The 20,712-nt window shown below is 40.3% G+C and overlaps 1 protein-coding gene across 1 annotated transcript; it reads left to right on the top strand.

Annotated features, from left to right (window-relative positions):
- Positions 1-6,488: 6,488 nt before the first annotated feature.
- On the top strand, positions 6,489-16,383 carry LOC131236463 (protein CPR-5). The gene is made up of 5 exons (XM_058233645.1): positions 6,489-7,058; positions 13,516-13,572; positions 13,704-13,739; positions 13,887-14,873; positions 15,313-16,383. The coding sequence occupies exons 1-5, from the start codon at positions 6,561-6,563 to the stop codon at positions 15,856-15,858; spliced, it is 2,124 nt and encodes a 707-aa protein (XP_058089628.1). The 5' UTR covers positions 6,489-6,560; the 3' UTR covers positions 15,859-16,383.
- Positions 16,384-20,712: the final 4,329 nt, after the last annotated feature.

Here is a 20,712-nt window from a genome sequence, read left to right on the forward strand (position 1 = left end):
CAGAAATTAAGCAAGCGAAGGAAGCAAGCTCCTTCGTAAATTAAGTAGGCGAAGGAAGCGAAGGTGATTGGACCTGAGAAAGAAGCTACAACGACTGAATTTCGAAAGAAGATAAATGCTGGAACACGTGTCAAAATAACCTTGGAGAAGGGAGGGAGAACATAGATATAAAACGGGCACGTACATCACGGTGGACCCCACAGCTGGGTAGTGCTGGGGTCACCACCCAATGGACCTTCCACAATGGGTCCCGCTGGGTGCGACTTGCCATCTTATTCGGGTTTTTCGGGCTCTACAGTAGCATCTCCAAGCTCACCTGCACTCCTACACACGAGGGCACGTTTCAACCAAGCATGTTTGGGAAAACCTAAGCAGTGCACCAAGTGGTTGATCAGTGGAGATACTCTGACCTAAAATTAGGCCGATCGACCTATAGGGGAGCAGACGAAGAGAAGCGGTGGGCATTCATCACAGCGGTCCACCTGATTAATGAACGGAATAATTTTTAGTGAGGTCATGGACAATGCTAGCCAGCTCAAACACGTGTGGGATGTCCACCCAGGATGTAGTGTGTGTTGGAATCGAAGCTCACGGGACTGATTTGATGGGGTTTTCCTCCTCAAGTCAAAGGAGATGTGGTGCGGTTCGGATACCACAAACAGTGGAATCACCTCGCTGCTCAATCAGTCGAGAGCACTGCTCGACCGGTCGAGTGGTGCTCGACTCAAAGTCCAGCAAGCTTTTGGGTTTGAAATTCCGTGGTGCTCGACCGGTCGAGGTTATGCAGATTTGAGTCCGGATTTTATACGAACTGCGAAAATTTGAGGCGATTTCGTAAGAGGTGCAAAATGAAGTTGCCTAAACTATAAAAAAATGTTCCTAGGGCTTTTATAGGGTATGCAAGAGGGAATGCAAGGGAGTTTCCTAAAGCTTTGTAAGGGTTTGCTAAAGGGTTTAGGGCTATCAAAGGTGTGAGAGAGAAAGAGAGATAGAGAAAGAAAGAATGAGAGAGAGAGAGGAAGCTTGTGGAAGGGAGGTTCTACTCGTAGATGTGATCTACTGTGCACTCGACATCTCAGCGCTTCTACGTCCTCGTGATCGGTGAGTTCTCTCCGTTTTTCTCTTATTCTCTTATTGTTTATCCACTCTTACGTGAGTGAAGAATGTTTTGATCCAAGTAATGTGTGTTTGTGATTGGTTGTAACGTTCTACTTCATAGTGGATTGTTGATCTGTACGAGGTCCCGTGGTTTTTATCTCTTTGAGAGTTTTCCACGTAAAAATCCCTTGTATTGTGTGGTTTGTGCTTTGATTTATTTCATTACTTTATTATCCCATAATTCTGGTGTTTTTGAGAGGCTAGATCCTAAGGTTTTGTGCAACGCCCCCCAATAGATTTAATGACATTTGACTTTAAATGGAAGATATGGATGACTTCACAGCTCTCCATTTAAGTTTCTAGTTTGTGGGCAGATCTTGGCCATCTCGTATGGCTGCTAAAACTATCTTTTATTTGAAGGAGGCAATGATGGTTTAGGTTGTAGTAACACACAATCTTATGCATGCTTTTAGGTGAGTGTAGGTTGTGCTGCCACACAATCATATGCATGCTTTTAGGTGAGCGAAAATTGCAAATACCATTTGATCATAATTAAACATGCCATGATTGTAATTAAATGTGTTATTTAATGAGGTAGTAATGTGTCTATAAAATATTTGCTTAGGGAAATAATCTTATCGTGGATATAACATTCCAAAGACATTCGAGAGTTATGCAGTGATCATGAAAATTTCGAGTGTCCGAAGATCGGATCAAGATCCAAATTGATTAGTTGCAATACGAACTCAAATTAGGAGAGAGTAGACATCAGCAAATCGAGTCCTTGTCTATGCATCAACTAGAATTAAAAGGATGAGAGATCAGGATCTAGTCCCACTAGTTCAACGATCAGAAGAGACCGAGATCATGGAGAGTGGTGGAGATGGCGCGGATTTGGTCATTTAAATGCAATGATGACCTGCTCAATTTGAGATTTGAGACGAACGGTCAAGATAGCCTTAGTTAGAGGTGGGCATCGGGTTGAGTCGGGCTAAGTTAGGTCCAACCCGACTCAATTCGGTTTTGAAAAATGCCTGACCTGAACTCAATCCGACTCGGTATTGAGTCTAGCATGCCTGACTCGATCCGAGTCCGGATATGGGCTGGGCTAATCCGACCGAGTCCGACCCGGTCAAATATACCAATTCAGATCGAGATAAAATGGATGGACAGAGGGGATAAAATAGATGCATGGAGGGGATAAAATACATAAATCATGGTGGACCTCACAGAGTTTACTTAGTATGTTAAGTGTATTGAGTTACTCAGTACACAACCCGCTTCCTTCCATCTCCACCATTTATCATGTGTGGTCCATCCTCTTAACATTTAAAAAAAAAAAACACCTGATGAGCCGCTGGCTGCTGCCTGACGGACAAGAGAAGAGATGAGAGAGAGAGAGAGAGAGAGAGAGAGAGAGAGAGAGAGAGAGGAGGAGGAGGAGGAGGAAGAGGAAGGCCATAGGGTTGTTGCTGCCTACCGAAAGGGATGGGATGGCCGATGGGTGCCAGACGAGAACGGGTTGGGTTTTTCAAATCAGGGCGTGTGGTGGGTAGGGTAGAGAGGATTAGGAATTTGGTTTTATATATATATATATATATAACACCATACCATACCCAACAACTTGAGTCGAGTCAGGTCGGATTACTAGCTAACTCGAACTTAACTCGGTTTGAGTTCTAATTGGGCGAAGCCTACTCAGTTCAGACCGACTTACCCATTCAGTTAGAGTCGAGTCGGACGAGTCAAGTTAGGCGAGTCGAGTCGGTTCCTGCGCAGCTCTAGCCTCAGTGTATCCCAGATCTAAATGCAGTGTATTCCAAAGGTCCAACAACGGAGCATCTAAGCAAATGTGGAGATTTGAAAACGAACAGATCCATATAATGCATACCATAATGGCAGAAGATATATGATCAACAAGGAAACCCAACAAGGGTTTTGCCACCTTGACAACCTATGAAAAGAGCACGCAACGAATAGCTCGAGGCCTACACCAAACACAATAGATCTTCTTTTACATTTATCTTAGAATAGCCTAATTTTAACATAAATCGTCATTGTTCAATGCCACCATTATAGTATTATAAGATTAGATTAAACATCTACAACCTTAAGTTATTGGATATTGATCAACTAAGTATTTACTTGGGTAATCATCTTTTTGGTTACATCCTATTGGCCATTCGCTCAATCATCTGTCCTTATAGATGAATTATGTATTTATTTCATGTTCGTTTATTTCTCTGGTTTATTTGATACTATGTCAATTATAATGAGCTCCATTTATATATTAATAAAATCGGCGTTATTTTAGCATTGGCTTCATTTACATATTAATAAAATTAGCATTGTTTTAATATTTCTTTTATTAATTTATTCATCTTTATTCGTTTTAGAAATATTGGTTACAATTAGTGATGAAAGAACAAGCCCCAAGACACAAATGACAAAAAGATTCTATCAGGAATGACTAACTCCTACCATTTTACAAATCGCCTCGTCACTAATAAAAAACTGGTGGCTGGCTTGATAATTGGATTTATGAATCTCATCTTACTTAGTTGTTTAAGTATGGGGTCAGTAACGTTCAATCAAACATTCAGTTGAGTATGAATCTAGCATGCCACGCACTTTCTAATCACACATGTAAATCAAATACATGCTCTCGATTGCACATGTGACCTTACGTTTGATTGAATTGTGTGAACATATTTTTTGACACGCCCAATGAGATTCAAACTTACTTGACTGCCATAAATATTCATTGTGCATGAGTCGCACAAACATAAGTAGGCCCATGTTTAGGCAACTTATGCCTTTTATCAGATGACCCAACATGCTCCCCATCGTACGATTCCAGCCATCCAAAGAAAAAGGACGATAATAAAGTGATCAGTATGGGCGACAACAACATCAGATGGTTGGGATCACCTGTGATGGAGTTCTCTCGAGCATCCCCCATCCATTGCATGGTCCACCGTATGAAGGACTTGGATCATTGGAAAGTGCCCCCCCCCCCCCCCCGGTCTTCAAGTTACAAAAACGCCCTAGTATTCAAATGCCTATCACCAAATGGTCATAATTAGGTTTAAAAGAATAAAATCATACCTTATCTATCTCATGGACGAGTGGACATGACTTGCCTGTAAGCTGAGACACGAGAATCCCCATTCATCCCACTCTCTATGGCCCTCATTGTGATGTCTGTGTTATCTACCCTCCCTTCATCTGTTTCACCAGCTCATTTTAGTACACAAGCCCAAATAGAAGAGATGTCCAAAACACGGTTGACATGAGTTTTGGATCATAGTGATATTTGTAATTTTTGTTCATCCATCTAGTAATCAACTTATGAACATATTAGATGGCATATAAAAATCTAGCAGGCCCACAAAGGTTTCAACCGTGTGTGTTTTCATCCCCACTATTTTCTATGGTCTGACCCACTTGAGCTTTAGAGCTCCCACGTGATTGTTCATCGATTGCCTAATACACTTGATACGGCGGGATTTGATTGGGCCACATGCATCTGTGAAGTACGGTCAAGCAAAGCATGTCTGAAAGTTGTTTCAGGGTCGGTTAATGATGTAGAGCGGGTCGCGGACAGTTTCATGGCCAAGATGGATCAGAAAAGGCCCGGTCGACGACAGAAGTGATCCGGACCATCGAACCTTAGATCGGGCGTATCTCGCAATCCGGAATGAGTGAGGGCTAATATGAATTTTGGGGTAGAACACTACTTTACATGGACCATGACTATGACTTGCACCGTGAATTGCACGAAAACCCCATTGATTGACGGCTTTCCTGCTTTAATTTCGTTTACTATAAATAATGAGTTTTAGTTTGATTATAACTCTTCATCCGTTCAGCTTTAGGAGTTGTGAGAAGCGAAAAGAGACTTAGAATAATTACACAGGTAAGCAATCTCCACCTATGTCATATTGGGCCTTCCCCGTAGTAGATCAACTTAATAAATATAAGTTTACTATTTATAGTAACACATTCCAGGAGTTTGAGTTGTAGTTTGATTATGATTTCTTTCCCATGTATACTTATTTAAAGGGTTGTGAACTCGATTTTAATCTTCATCAATCATATTGAATTTATCGAATTATTTCTATTTTACCTTTTCCGTGGATTCGAGAAGTCTCTGTGAGGAGTCCAGAGAAGTTCCGTGGATTCGGAATAGTTATCCTCTTGAGGAAGACGGTGCTCGACCTCACGTCCTCCCCTGCGTCAGTTAATGGGCTTGACCCGAAGTTCACTTTAATCAGAATTTTGAAATATTCTCACTTGAGCCGCCCATTCAAAAGTTTTATTTTAGTTTTATTGGGCCCAGTCCATTGGTACATTTCCATATTGACCTCAGTGGGTATCGGGAAATAACAATATTTGACATTGGGGGTATGACACACGTGATTACATTGGCATTTCATTGCATTGCAATATGTTTATCGGCATTATGTGTCATCACATCATATTACTTTACACATAAGTACCACCGTGATGTTGATAAGTTTCATAACATGACATAAAAATACGATACGCATGAGAGATGTGGTCATTAAGCTTCTTAAAATCATGTATTCACTTATTATGTTTTCGGGCCAAGGAAAACAACATAAATAGCATCATAGGAATCATATTGGCGCGCTCTAATGTTTTATTCTTTCAAAATCTGCAATAAAATAAAATTTTTAATTACTCTCATTTTCACTAGCAATGTTTAATATCATAATTAGGAAAGCACTACCAACTGTATATAAAAAAATCTCCAAAATGAGCGAAGACAAGGTCCGGGCTTCATTTTGAAGTGTAACAGACTGGCCCACATGACCCAATCATCAAGCAATCCACTTTATTTATTATTCCCATCATGTCTCAAAATGAACCGGCAAAACAGATGAACGGAGTCATGTAACACGCATCTCAGAGATTACCCCGACACGGGCCGTAACGCCGCCCTGTATCGGGCTGCTTTGGACCTGCCGGCATATACGGTTTCGGAGGGAAGCGGATTGCGGAAATACAACGCGGAGCCCTCATCTTCGAACAATACCCACCTATTTTCATTCTGACGTGTGAGGTCCATTGGGTCGATAATCCAGACCGTTGAACTACTGTGTCGCATATGGACCGACGCTTTCTCAAAAGTCGCCCGGTCGGGAAGATCCCCGCACCCAATCTCAGGATCTTTTTTATGTTCAACGTGGACCGTTTCTTTTCTCATTAATAAAAATCGATACGTTACTATCATATTTTCAAGAATATTTTGATTCATATACCATCCAACGTGGGAAACAACATATCAATGGACTGGATTACCCATCCATTGATCCCGATTGACAAACTGAAAACTCATTTTCTCTTCTTTTATTTCTTTCTTTCTAACTTCTTCCCGTTGAGGCAGTAAAGCATACCCCTCCTCTCCTCCCTCCCCACTCTCTCCCTCTCAAGGCATGTCTATTTCTTCAATGGAAATCCCTTTACGTACTCTCGCACCATGCTCCTGCAACTCCTCTTCTTCCCCCAAAATCCCTCTGTCGGAACCTTCCAGATTTGAAAACCGCGGACCACCAAAAGAATGCAAGGAAGCTGTGTCCTCATCAGCCCTTCTCCCTCTCCTCACCGACGATGCGGATCGCGTCGTGAGCGAAACTGCCGCGGCCCAGTCGAATCCAGCGGTCGGTGTTTCTCCAGCGCAGGACTCTCCGAAATCTTCCCATAAAGGCAGAGTGGTTATCAGAAAGAAGAAAAGAACGCCAAGACCTTCTTTTCCTGCTTCTTCTTCTTCTTCCTCTTCCTCTTCTGCTGCTTCTTCTCAGCCACATGGAGGAGTGAGGCACTTCTCTCTGAGACGCCGGAACCTGTCGGCGCCCTGCGGGCCCCGCGGTGGGCATGATGTCCAGGCCCTCGCGCTTCCTCTAGGGATGTCGATCGCTGCCATAGTTGCGCAGGTGAGTGTTTTTAGATGTCATAGTGAAATTTCTTGATAGAAAATAGTTGCTTTTTATTCTTTTTTCTTTTTCCAAGGAAGTAGTTCTTCTTCTTATTCTTCTTCTTCTTCTTCTGTTTCTTCTTTTCTTTTAGGAAATTGCAATGCTTATGAAATCTCTAAAAAGTTTTTGAAATGCTCATGAATTAGGCTGTGGTTGTTCATCAATGAAATATGGACAGTTAGATGTACCCTCGGGATTTCTGTAGGTTCTTGCATATGATGAAATGTCGAGAGGAATGGTGGGCTCAAAACGCTGTCAAATTCTCTTAATTGAACCAGCTATTGCAATGCAATCCATGTGCTAGTGATATGGAATGGATGAGAAAGGAGAAATAAGAGAAGAATGGTTTTTTGCACACCCCATAATTCATTTTTAGGGTTTTATCCCTCTTCAAGAGAATGCTCTCTCTCTCTCTCTCTCTCTCTCTCTCTCTCTCTCTCTCTCTCTCTCTCTCTCTCTCTCTCTCTCTCTCAATTCCAATATTCATTACCACACGGCATCTACAAACACATCACAAACATGCCCGAGTTTGACATCTTGGAGCAGCTTTAGGTAGACCCCAAGGTGCTGATTTCCATCTGAGAACTGCTGTATACATCCCAAAAGCATGCCGGCATATTCTTTAGTGTGCTCATGTCAGCTCGCATTCCCAAGGCCACCGCAAGGCCTTCTAGAAATCCCATCACCTTTACCAAAACATATGCATCATAAAGGCCATCTGCACATTAAGCCTCTCTATGTATATATAATGTCACCCGTGGACTGAAATTTTCCCTCCCTTTTATTCTGTCTCGTATCTTATTACGATCTCCTAAGGTAATGGACAGTTTTTGCATTGATTTATTTTATTTTATTTTATTTTTTGTTTGAGAGTGAACAATTTTTTTAATAAACAGAGCGCCAAAAAGTGTAAAAGCTAGGAGGCCAAAGCCAGCAAGCCAAAGTTTACTAAAATTATAATCAATATCCCCACCCAGACACAGCTCAATCAATAATCAGGCCCCTTGCACATATCTTAACACATCCCAAAGCATTTTTATTTTTTTTGAAAGATAATGAGACTTGTATTAAAAGAAAGGAAAAAAAACAGAAACAAAAGCCGCAGCTGATACTGCTAAGATAGCAGACAAAGGCTACATGCCAAGAAACAAAAAATCGGAATCCTTCAAGGATTCCACATGGGTAACCCATCCCAAAGCATAACTCAAGTTCCTAAAGCATTTTCCTTTTCTTCTTCCAAAATTGCCCAAAGACCCACTAGGAAACATAGATGCCAAATGCCTTTCCTCTCATTTCCAACCTTCATCCCTTGAAAACCTAAAAGATAGTAACCAATAGATCTTGGGTGCCCCAAGAGACATTGAACCTGAGAAGAAAAAAATAAAATCGATAACCTACTTAATGTAGGGGCATTTTCACACAGGGCTCGAGTGGGGTGGGATGCAGGGGCACACACGAGGTGGGTGGCCTGTGTGAGATGGGTGGCTCGTGTGAAGTGGTACCCATGTGATGTGGGGGCCACAAGGGGGGTTCGGCCGAGATCTTAACCCATGAGATGTGGGGCCTGGGCTATGAGATAAAGGGATTAATTCTCCATGCTCTATCAATTCGAGCTTTTAGAGCAAGTGGTTAATTGTCCTACATCACTACTAGCAAATGGGCAGTGAAGAAAGAGATGATTAACTCTCTCCATATTAGCCATGCACATGAGGCAAACATTTGGAAGCACCATCCGCCATTTCTGAAGATTATCCACAGTCTATACCCTCTCCCTTTGAGCCACGCAAAAGTTGCTACTCTCGGCGGAGCTCCACAAGACCAAGCATACTTAGTGGTATTGATGACCCCATCAAATCAATTTCAATGCACCGAATAATAGAAGAACTGCACAGAGAAGCATCCAGATTTTTCCCATTGCTAGACCATCCCATCTTTTTCCCAATGACTGGGCTACAAACCTCAATGAAATTTAGCAATGAAATCAACTCATCAATCTCTTCCTCAGACAAAAGCAATCGGCATGGAGGGGCCGGAACCCCAACTTCTCCACTTACCGAAAAACATTTAGGTATTGAGACATTTCAATCCACCGAAAGGCGGGCCATTCTCGGAAATAAAGCTTTCAAAGGTTCCTCCCTAATTCACACATCTTCCTCAGAAGCAGATATTTTCTCCATCACCTAGCACAAATCCCGCCCCTTGAGTAAAGAGGCCCTTTTCAGAAATAAAACTTTTCCAAATTGCCGAATCTCTATACAACGAAGTATCCTTAATGCATCATCCATCTTTGCTACACCCATACTTACTAGATACATTGTCCCTCCAAAAAGCATCTTCCTTCATCCCAAAGCGCCATAGCCATTTAGCCAACAACATTTTATTTATGTCTCCCATATCTCTGATACCAGCCCCACCTTCATCAGATCCCTTACACACCTCCTTTCAACTCAACAGGTGAAATTCATTTGTGCCTTTGGCCCCTTACAACAGAAAGTCTTGCCTCAATTTATCAATCTTTGCCAAAACAGACGCTGGGCATGGAATAATGACATAAAGTACACGGGCAGATTTGATAACGCGGCTTTGATTAACGTGATGCAGCCCCCAAGAGACAAGTACCGGCTTTTCCATCTCGCAAGTTTCCTTTCCACCCTCTCCACAGCCACATCCCACAAATGTTTAGGAGGCTTACCAATACAAAGGGGCAAATTGAGATATGTGGATGGAAACTCTTCTGCCTTGCAACCAAACATAGAAGCCAACTCTCAAATAGTTTCCTTAGGCAAACGGACCCCCAACATTATGCTCTTTGCAATATTGACCTTTAGACACGACTCGGCTTCAAAACATTGGATGATCAATCTGAACTTATCCACCATTCCCACATTGGCATAAAAAAATAGGAGCATATCGTTAGTGAATTGGAGAAGGGAGACCAGAGGGCTTGTCTTATGAATAGAAAATCCACTAAAAGGTCCAACTGCTTGTCGTTGTACCAACATTTTACCAAGAGCTTCCACTAATGATACAAAAAAATGCACGATTTGCTCTCTGTAGTGATGCCTTCGAAATGTGATATGTTGGATGCATGTGTCCATATCCAAACACCTCATTAGCTTTCAACCTGATCTTGAATGCTTGTGTGATGAATTCAAAGTGCAAAGCATCATTTGGATCGTTGCGTTACCTTTCCGAGTCACAAATTTCTCTCGAAACTGGCTCATGGAAGAAATCTATGCATTTTATTGGTGTGATTTTTCTGCAAACCACTTGCCTCTATGCCTTTTTTTAGTAGGGGCAAACTCATATGATTGGTAGAATAGTTGCGAAACATGAATCTGGATGTAGTGATTAAATTATGATATAAAAAGAAATCTCATTTACTGTGTTCGTAAATGAAAATGAGTTTGTTGGAATAGCCTCTTTTTTTTTGGATTCACAGAATCTCTTTTCTCACCATACTTATTGACACAGTAGTTCGATGAAGTTTTTTCTTCAGCAGAAAACAAACTTTACTTTAAGAAAGTAATGGCAAGGTGATGCAGGACATGAAATTCAAATATGATGTGCAAGATTTTCAGGCTTTAGATCACACTAGTTCAGAGACAATCACACAAAATTCCACATCTCACATAACGTCAAGCACTCAACAAGGGGAATTTGTGCGGCTTCAGGCCTACACAGACTAGGGCTGGATCAGTAAAATTATGGACTAAACAATACTCAAAGGGAAGTAAAAATCATCCACACATGCACAACAATCAGTCCTTAATCCAAGGGATTCACCAATTCCAATTCAGAGAACCCTGGGGCAAGAAAAGGGGCAAATAAATTGAAAGTAATGCAATCTAGGGTTAGGGTCAGGGAGAATAGGTATAAGATGAGTAAAATAGGCGGAAATCTGAACCTGGAAATAGTCTCCGCGTGCTGACAGCGGACCAGGCCTGGAAATAGTCTAGCCGCACGTGCGAGGGGGCGTTGAACGCGGAAAGCGCCTCCTTGGCTCTGGTTGGCCAAGGGAGGGCTTCAAAATTTTCAAGTTTTGTGTCAACGGATGCGCAGTTTGCGCGTGGTGCTCCGTTGAAGTTTCAGCCCTCCTACAAGGCCAGAATCTTAAATTCTGCTGTAAAGAGAAAAACTGTTGCAATAAAGGACAGATTTGAAACGCGGATGGTGGTAGGAGATGAGAAATAGAGATGATAGAGGATGGGGGCGAATCGGGATCGATGTGGCTTCGCACCACGGTAGTTAGCCCTTCGATGAAATGAAGGCTTCGCACCTAATTGGATTTCTATAACTCGAGAACTCAAAGGAGTAGAAAAACGCAGAATTTTTATTAAGCTTTAATCAATAAAAAAAAACTACAAGGGGTGCCTATTTATAAGAAAGCCATATACTTCAAAACTCGCGCCATGTGCGCAACCTATTACTTGGCGATGAAGTAAACCAAAATAAAAACTAATCAAAGAAATCTAAAGCGTACATGATATTCTAAATAACATTAATAAGTAAAACCTAAAATATGAGATTAATCAGACTAGTGAGTCATGATCATGAGATCCCATGATGGGCTTTACTTGACTACCGGGCTCACTCCAACGAACCAAAACTCAGTCTTCTAACTAGGAGGCCCTCCCTGGACGTCGTCATATATCCAGATCGATGGTAAGGCCCTCCATCTTCTTGCGTGCATGCGGCCGGGGGGAGGGGAGGGGGGCATGTGCGCGAGATGTCCCCATCACAAGGGATGAAGTTTAGATTTAAAGTATCTTTCAAAAAAATAGATATAAAGTTCTCCTGGACTACTTTCTCCCATCAAGCAACCCCTTAGCTGGGGGGGTGGGGCGTGCATGTGCGCGAGATGTCCCTATCACAAGGGTTGAAGTTTAGATATAAAGTATCTTTCAAAAAAAAAAAGATATAAAGTTCTCTTGGACTACTTTCTCCCATCAGGCAACCCCTTAGCTGTTCTTTTATCAGACTAGTATGAACTAACCATTATGTACATGTGCGCGCGAGATGTTCCCATCACAAGGGATGAAGTTTAGATATAAAGTATCTTTCAAAAAAATAGATATAAAGTTCTCCTAGACTACTTTCTCCCATCAGGCAACCCTTAGTTGTTCTTCTATCAGACTAGTATGAACTAACCATTATGTGAAGGCTGATGAATAATGGAAAATAAATCTAGATAACTTGATGCCCCTTTAGGTGAGTACATGAAACTTACCTTCGATGGTTTTTAGAAATAACATTGGACATGTTTTAGGTTATGACTGTTGTGCAGTAACTCTGGGCTTGACTAGTTCCTTGGGCATTGAAGCTAACCCTCTTTCTTTTGTGCTCTAGGTTCCTTAAACCTGTTTTGATTTCTGGTTGGTATCGAACTGAAAAGGGGGCATGGTTTGTGAAATAATGTGAACCAACTGAACTAGATTTCTAATGAACGAGTGTTCTCACAATGTTCATGGCATTGTTCTCATGTTCATTGAAATCTGAAACACTCAAATAGGTGTGCACACCTGGTAGCCAAGAGGGCATCTTTGAATGAATCTGAATGGTTGAGGTTGCTTCTTGTTGTGAATGAAAGTAGAGATTTACTATGAAAAATGAATATTAAAGCAATCAAGATTGCTGGCTGCAGCAGAGTAATGAAGGTGCTGTTGTTTATTGGAGAGGGGAAAAAATGTTGAGAACCTTTGGTTGGTGTAAATTGTTTTTGCAAGTACTGGTGGTGTGTTTGGTTTCAGCTTCTTAATGAATTAAGATGAAGTTGAATAGTGTTTTGCCAGGAACCACTACAAAGAGATGATTGGCATAGGCAAACATCTCGACAATGATCATCATTCAATGATGTGTGCTGCTGCTTTAATCTTCATCACATCTCTATCTCTTCTTGTCGTCACACACCCCTCTCGTTCATTGAAATCTTGAACTCTCAAATAGGTGCACACACCTGGAAGTCAAGGGGGCATCTTTCAATGAGCCTGAGCAATTGAGGTTGTTTTTCGTTGTGAATGAAAGTAGAGATTTGCTATGAAAAGCGAACATTAAAGCAAACAAGATTGCTTATGCTGCAGCAGAGCAATGAAGGTGCTGTTGTTTATTGGAAAGGGGAAAAGATGCTGTGATCATTATGTTAGTGTACATTGTTTTTGCGAGTACTGGTGGTGGGTCTGGTTTCAGCTGCATAATGAATTAAGATGAAGTTGAATAATATCCTGCCAGGAGCCACTATGAAGAGTTGATCAGCATAGACAAACATCTCAACAATAACCATTTGTTAATGATATGTGCTGCTTTCTTTAATCTTCATTACAGCTCAGTCCCCCTCCCCTCCCCCAGAAAAAAAAAAAAAAAACTTGACCTCCTTATGTTTATGATTTTATTTTCCTGATGATTGTATTAATTTCAGGTTCTGGACCGGAAGGATGCTGCAGGAGAAAGGTTTCCAGCAGACAATCTTTCTATGGTACCCTTCTTCAATGATCCTTTAATTAGTAACCATATGATGCATTCATGCTGTATAACTGTAGCTTTTGCTGTCAAGTTGATGCTAGATTATGGAAAATGTAGTAACTTGATTATGTTACCATCCTGCAGATCTGCATAGCAGCTGTGAAGGAGTCTGTGGCGAGTGTAAGTCATAATATGAACCGCTTAACTGCCCATAGCTTTCGTTTTTGAGGTTAAGTTTTTATCTAATTAGTTATGCAAAGTCATATCAAAAGTGGAGATTCTAAAGTAGCAATTCTGCCTTCTTTTGTGATGGTTTGTTTTGGATAGGTCTTTGGAGACAGATTTGAAGGTTTCATGAGAAACTTTGAAACTTCATTTGGCAGCACGCTGAAGACATTGCGGCTGCTCAACCAAGTATCTCTTAATGAGGAAGGAGGTTCTTTATGCACTTCTGATGTTATAAATTCTCATTTGGAAGGCCCGCCTGTTCTTGACACTCATACACAACCTGCTGAAGACATTGAAACATCATTTGGCAGCACACTGAAGACATTGCGACTGCTCAACCAAGTATCTCTTAATGAGGAAGGAGGTTCTTTATGCACTTCTGATTTTATAAATTCTCATTTGGAAGGCCTGCCTGTTCTTGACACTCATACACAACCTGCTGAAGACATTGAAACATCATTTGGCAGCACACTGAAGACTTTGCGACTGCTCAACCAAGTATCTCTTAATGAGGAAGGAGGTTCTTTATGCACCTCTGATGTTATAGATTCTCATTTGGAAGGCCCGCCTGCTCTTGACACTCATACACAACCTGCTGATGTCAAAGCCATCCATGAGAATGCCCCATCGAATTCTGTAAACCATGAGCTCATCCTGCGTGGTGATATGAACCAACAGCCGGTGAGTCTTTCTCAAAGTGTATCTGGTTCCGGATATAATCAATCTGCCTTGAGTACCTTTGAAAAATCCGTCATGGAGCAAGCTCGCTCGAATGACCTCAAGATGTATGAGCTCGCTCTTGTCATGAAACGGTTGCAGTTAAAAGAATCACAGCTGGCACTCTCTTCTGATTCAAATATTTTGGAGAGGTGTAAACTATCTATGGGAATATCTAAGGCATCTTTCAAAGTGGAGAAATTTAAGAGCCAGCTGGAGGATACAAGGCATGCCGAACTACTAAAGAAGTGTATAGACTGCCTTGTTGCTGGCCTGCTTATAATGTCAGCCTGCCTCATGTATGGGGCTTATGTTTACTCTTACAAACGTATCTCGGAGGCCACTGACTCTTGTACATCTCCACCCAAGGTACCTGACAATTTTATTTTTTATTTTTATTTTTCCGGACAGGTAGATGGATTGCATTCTCGTTAGTTTCTAATGGTGGGGACTCATCTACTTTACACGTGGGATAAATGCATGCCAATGTAGAGCATCCATATTGTAGGGCCCATTGTGTATGGAAGGCAATGTGAAACTTGCACTTACAATTCTAACTGTCCAATTGAATGACAATCCAAGGGTGGCTAAAAATAAATGGTCAGTACCTATTTGGCAGGCAAAACAAGATGGTTAAGATTGTTTGATCAGTGCGATAATTTGGGGTTAGATTCCATCCACATCAGTACCCATGTTTTGGCTGGTTGGATTGCTTCACACATATGCCATACAGTGGTCGAGTCGCTAGTATTTATAAATTGGGGTGAAAGCAGACCATAATCTAATTGTTTCTTTAATTTGGTCTCAGGAATCGAAATCTTGGTGGGTTCCAAATCCAATGTCATCTGTTACCTCAGGGTTTCATTCTCTGAAATGCCATGCCACAGTTCTGAGCCGCATGCTGTTTGGAGTGCTGATGATACTGGTGATCGCTTATTCACTTCTCCAACGTTCGGCGACTTCAAGGCAGACCATGCCAGTGACGGTTATCTTATTGCTGTTAGGAGTTGTCTGTGGCTTTTTTGGCAAGCTGTGTGTTGACACTTTAGGCGGGAGCGGATATTGCTGGCTTTTGCATTGGGAGACACTCTGTTTGCTGCATTTCTTTGCAAATGTCTGCACGCCTTTTCTGTTTTGTATTCTGCACGGTCCTCTTTCCATGTCTCAAGGGGCCCAACAGCAGGTCTTGTTGCCATACTGGATTCGGCGAGTCGCATTTTATAGCACCATGCTTTTGTTTCTCCCCTTGCTGTGCGGTCTGATGCCATTTGCATCACCCCATGACTGGCAAGAGCACTTCTCCTCCCTTGTGGCAGATAAGTTATTTGATCCAGTTTTGGGGGAGAGAAGCTGAAATTTTCTAAGTACTGCGGAGATAGCGGTGGGGCATCAGGGGAAGCACAGTAGAAGTTCAAAGGCCTCTTTATAGGATTGCTGGGTCCTGGTGATGGTATGACTGCAGTTTGAAAATGGTTGCTGCCCAAGGTGTGCCATGACGGCTGCTACAGGGCTGGCCGTTACTTAACAGTAACGATACGCATTACAGGCTGGTACAGTTTTTTTTTTTTTCCAAAAAGAAAAAAGAAAAAAAGGAGAGACCGTAACAGTTGTTGTCCACAACGGCTGTTACGGACTGTATCATAACGATAGTAGTGGTGGCCGTTGCAGCCACAATTGCTGTTACAGAATGCCATGTTGCTGCCCCATCAACGACCAAGGGTTCAGGTACATGATTTTCTGTTAATCATCAGATCATCATCATCATCATCTTACCTTTTTCTCCAGTAGTTTCTAGTCAGTTTATACATATATAAATATAATTATTTTATGTATACTTCATCTTCAATTTGTTAAGAAGGAAGGCATCCCTTATTTGTCTAATTTAAATTGAAGAGAAGTTCCCTGAGTTGGGAATTATATGTTCCTATACTATCATAAGCTGACAGTTGCTACAAGTGGGCCCATATTTTCTGATCTAGTTGATCCTGTTGGCCCCCTGTGGTTAATTGGGCCATGCATAAAAAATCTATGGTTCACGTGCCAATAGTGCCATCATCTAGCTTTAGTGTCCACATGTCAAATGTGCTAATGCGTGTCTTGAGCCACATGTGCCATTATACAACTTCAAGCACCTCACATGTGCAACGCATGCTGCAATTTAGCTTAAAGTGCCTGCATATGTCGTGTATGCCACATGTGCCACATGTGCTAATCTAGCATGTGCTTTTTGGTCAAATAGCAAGCTTGAAAATAGATCCTAAATTTCTACGAAAATTTTGTTGAAAAAGAAAAAGAAATTCCTTTCTCATGCTTTTGATGAATCCAAATAGGCCTGCCCTTATGGGAGCGTTTGTATTATAAGTTACTTTACATAAGCTACTTATGCCTCAAGCAGCTTATCTTGATTTGTACTTACTGAGCACATAAGTATGTTTAGTAAACTAGGTACCTATCAGTCAAAAGATAGAAAGGTATGTTTGGTTTTCAACATCACTTAAGTACTTACCCTTGGGTTTGTTTGGTCCACCTAGTTTGCCCTAAACCTTGATGTCGACCATTCATTATGTTGGGCTCACCTTGGCCTTGTCTTTAATGTGAACTGCCCATCCTATGCAGCCTACCTTCAATGTGGACCACCCACCTTCGATGTGGGCTATACATCATGTGACCCACCTTGGATGTGCGATGCCCATAATTTTGGACATTGGATTTGGGTCATCCATCATGTGGGGTCCACTTTTAATGTGGAATGTCCATTGCGTGGGCCCCACCTTTGATGCGCGTCGTTCATCATGGGGACCCACTTTGATGTGGGTCATCTACCATATGAGGCCAACCATCAATGCCATTGCCCATCATGTGGGATCTACTTTCAATATCCACCATGCATCATGTGGAGCCCGCCTTTGATGTGCATAGTCCATCATGCGAGGCCTGCCTTGGAAGTGGGCTATTCATAGTTAGGGGCGCACCTTTGATGTGGACTGTCCGTTATGTGGGGGCGAGCATGGAGGCCACATGATCCGAATGGGGTCCATTCATCACTAACGTGACAGCAATAAATAGCAGGTACCGTTGTTTTAAAATAATCAACAATATAACTCGTAGCGTAGTGAGTATGTAACTTGAGTCAGACCGTACCATCCTGGCCCCGCGTTGGACACTTTGGATAGACCACAAACCAAACATTGCACTTCCATGATTTCCTAGCTGCACCATTGGATGAGCATCTACTTGATGGGCAAAATGAAAATGGCCAACCGTCCGCATTCAACAAACAAGGATCCATAATTAAGAAATCAAGATCGTTCCATCAATCTGATATAGTGCTATGGCCAATCTACAGTGGGTCCCACAATCTGGAAGGTTTCATTTGAGTTTAACATATGCCGCATGTTCAAAATTGTGCGTGCGCAGCAGGGCAGGGTGTGCGTGGTTGATACTCCAGCAGGGCAGGGAATGATGGTTCGTTTGTGGGCACTTGAACTGTGCAGATTAAATCTGTACACGTGGCATATGTTAGCTCAAATTGAACTGTCCAGATTGTGAGAGACCACCATAAATGCATCATCGTCCAAAAATTCAGATTAATTGAAACATCCCACACACGGATCAATGCACAATGCTTGTTGGAGATGCTGGAGCCCTCCTCTCTTCAGTAGTTTTTGTGTAGGTTGAAAAGCGAAGAGAGAAATTTTAACAAAATGAGTTACTTTGCTAAAAAGTTGCTTATTTAAGTTTAATAACCAAACTAAATTTAAAAAGTAGCTTACTGATTTACATAAAATAAAATTTATTTTTTTTAATGAAAAAAAAGCTACTTATTTGGTGGTATCCAAATAGGCCCTACCAAACTGCCTCCATTGAATATATTTTGCTTTATTTTAAAATTGAAACTCTGAATAAATACACATAAATGCTTATTTTTAAGGGGTTTGTATTTATTTTCATTAGATAAAATTATCTAACTGTATATCCTCACGGTACTTATTCCTTTTTGCATGTTAGTACTCTATGAAAAGGCACCTAAATTCGTACACAAATGTCATTTTATCAATTTTTTAAATGAAAACTCTTAAGTAAAGCCTCTTAGAAGCATATTCCTAAGCCGTTTAGCTCCCTTTTAAATCAGAACCATAAGTAAAGGCAATTGGACGCATAAATTTGAAATGTGTAATTTTTTATTTCTTATTTTTTCCCACGTTAAAAATATAGATAAACGATCCTAAATACTTATCCTTAAAGCATTTATCACTCTGTTCATATTAATTCTTTAGGTAAAGGCATTTAGCCGTCTTTGCATGTTTAAACTCCATTAAAAGACACTTAAATATCCATCCATATGGCATTTAACCATTTTGTCAAATTAAAACTTTAGTAAAAATGACTGAAATTTAGCAATATCTGAAATTAAAGCTCTACATAAAGGCATCTAAACGCCTATTCTTGAAATATGTAATTTTTTTCTTATTAAAATAATAAATAAAGGCATTTATATACCCACTTGCGAGGCATCTTTCTCTATTTATGTTAAGAGTATAGGAAAAAGGCACTTAAATTGCACCTCGAAAAGCATTTTTGCTCTATTTTTTATTTTTATTTTTAAAAGAAACTTTATGTAGAGTCATTTAGGCAAATAGTTATTTTTAAGGTATTTATTTTATCATTTTAAAATTCTAGATATAGGTGCTAAATGCCGGCATTTAGCATTTAGCAGCTTTATCTAGATGCATTTAGCCTTCATTCTGTGTTAAGATTTTCCAAAAGAGGCACTTATATATATATATACACACGCGCGCGCGCACACACACCCCACACACTATAGTGTGTGTGTCTGTGTTAAGATTTTCCAAAAGAGGCACTTGATTGTGTATTTCTAGAGGTAGATTTTGGACGCTTTTAGAACATGCTAAATACACACACACACAGAGACAGTGGAATTTGTGATTCATAATAAAATTATATATTATTTATCCATTTTTCATGTTAAAAATCTAAGAAAATTTGTCGAAATGCCTACCTTTAAGTGCATTGATTGTCATTTTCAAATTAAAACTATGGGTCCTTTGGCACATGGATTTGAGAGGATTTGAGGGTATTCTAAATCCATTAGTCGTTTGGCAACATTGATTGGAGGGTATTTTGAACCCAAATCCTCACTTTTGGTGAGTTTTGCAATTTCTCACTTCGCTTTTGATTACCAATCATCTTCCTATTTTGCTCATTTTTAAAGGTAGGAGAATTGCATGTGTAACATATATGTCATTAGACTATTAATTTATTGTACACATGACTTGCTAATGACATCTAAAACAATTAAATTACCAATTGTATCATTAAAATTATATCAATTGAATGATTCGAGTGGTCCAAACATTAGCCATATAAATCGATGATTAAAAAATATTAGTTAGTTGCTCGATTTGTAATCTTATGCATATGACCTATATGAGGCTTGGAATTTCATCATATTTTTAAATTTTATCTCTCTCTCTCTCTCTCTCTCTCTCTCTCTCTCTCTCTATATATATATATATATATATATATATATATTTCAATGAGCTTATTACAATCATCATGTCAAAAATCACATATGTACACTAATTAAAAATATTAAAGTTAATTTAATAATTAAATTCAAACTCATGTAAATATACTGCATCATTTAAAGGCATAGTTATTTTGGGATTATAAGGGGATTCCAAATCCAAGGCACCAAAAACAACCAAAGTGTTCTGAATTCGGGTATTCCAAATTCAAGGATCACCAATCTAAGCGGTCCAAATTTTGGGGTGCCAAATGAAGCCTATTTATAATACTAAGATATTTAGCTTTCTTAAAAATTACACCTAAATGTTTATGGTAAAATTATTGTGTTCTATATTCAAATTAGGACCCTAATTAGTAAATGCATCCACAGTTATCCTAACATATATAACATTCTTTTCACTAATGTGTTGCAATCATTCTTGTATTAAATGTTGTAATAAGGGTCAAATCGTACCAAATCACATGTCGCATGGAAAATTACAAGAGTTTTCTTTTGATTTCTAAAGAAAAGTGTTACAACATTTGAAAAATACAAATTAATCTAAAAAACTTTAAAATTATTAGTAATCTATTTCCAATTAATAAATACCATGAAAAGTAACTTAGTATCATAATATTATCAATTGAGAAAATGTGTACCCTGTACATATCATGCATA

This window comes from Magnolia sinica, chromosome 2 (assembly GCF_029962835.1).
Source record: "Magnolia sinica isolate HGM2019 chromosome 2, MsV1, whole genome shotgun sequence".
In the NCBI taxonomy this organism is placed as follows: Eukaryota; Viridiplantae; Streptophyta; class Magnoliopsida; order Magnoliales; family Magnoliaceae; genus Magnolia; species Magnolia sinica.

What these genes read in the sequence shown, in the direction of transcription:
- LOC131236463 (XM_058233645.1), top strand. Translation starts at nt 6,561, where the DNA reads ATGTCTATTTCTTCAATGGAAATCCCTTTACGTACTCTCGCACCATGC. An exon ending in TCGCTGCCATAGTTGCGCAG is followed by an intron (nt 7,059 to 13,515) that starts GTGAGTGTTTTT and finishes TATTAATTTCAG; the next exon opens with GTTCTGGACCGGAAGGATGC. An exon ending in CTTGTACATCTCCACCCAAG is followed by an intron (nt 14,874 to 15,312) that starts GTACCTGACAAT and finishes ATTTGGTCTCAG; the next exon opens with GAATCGAAATCTTGGTGGGT.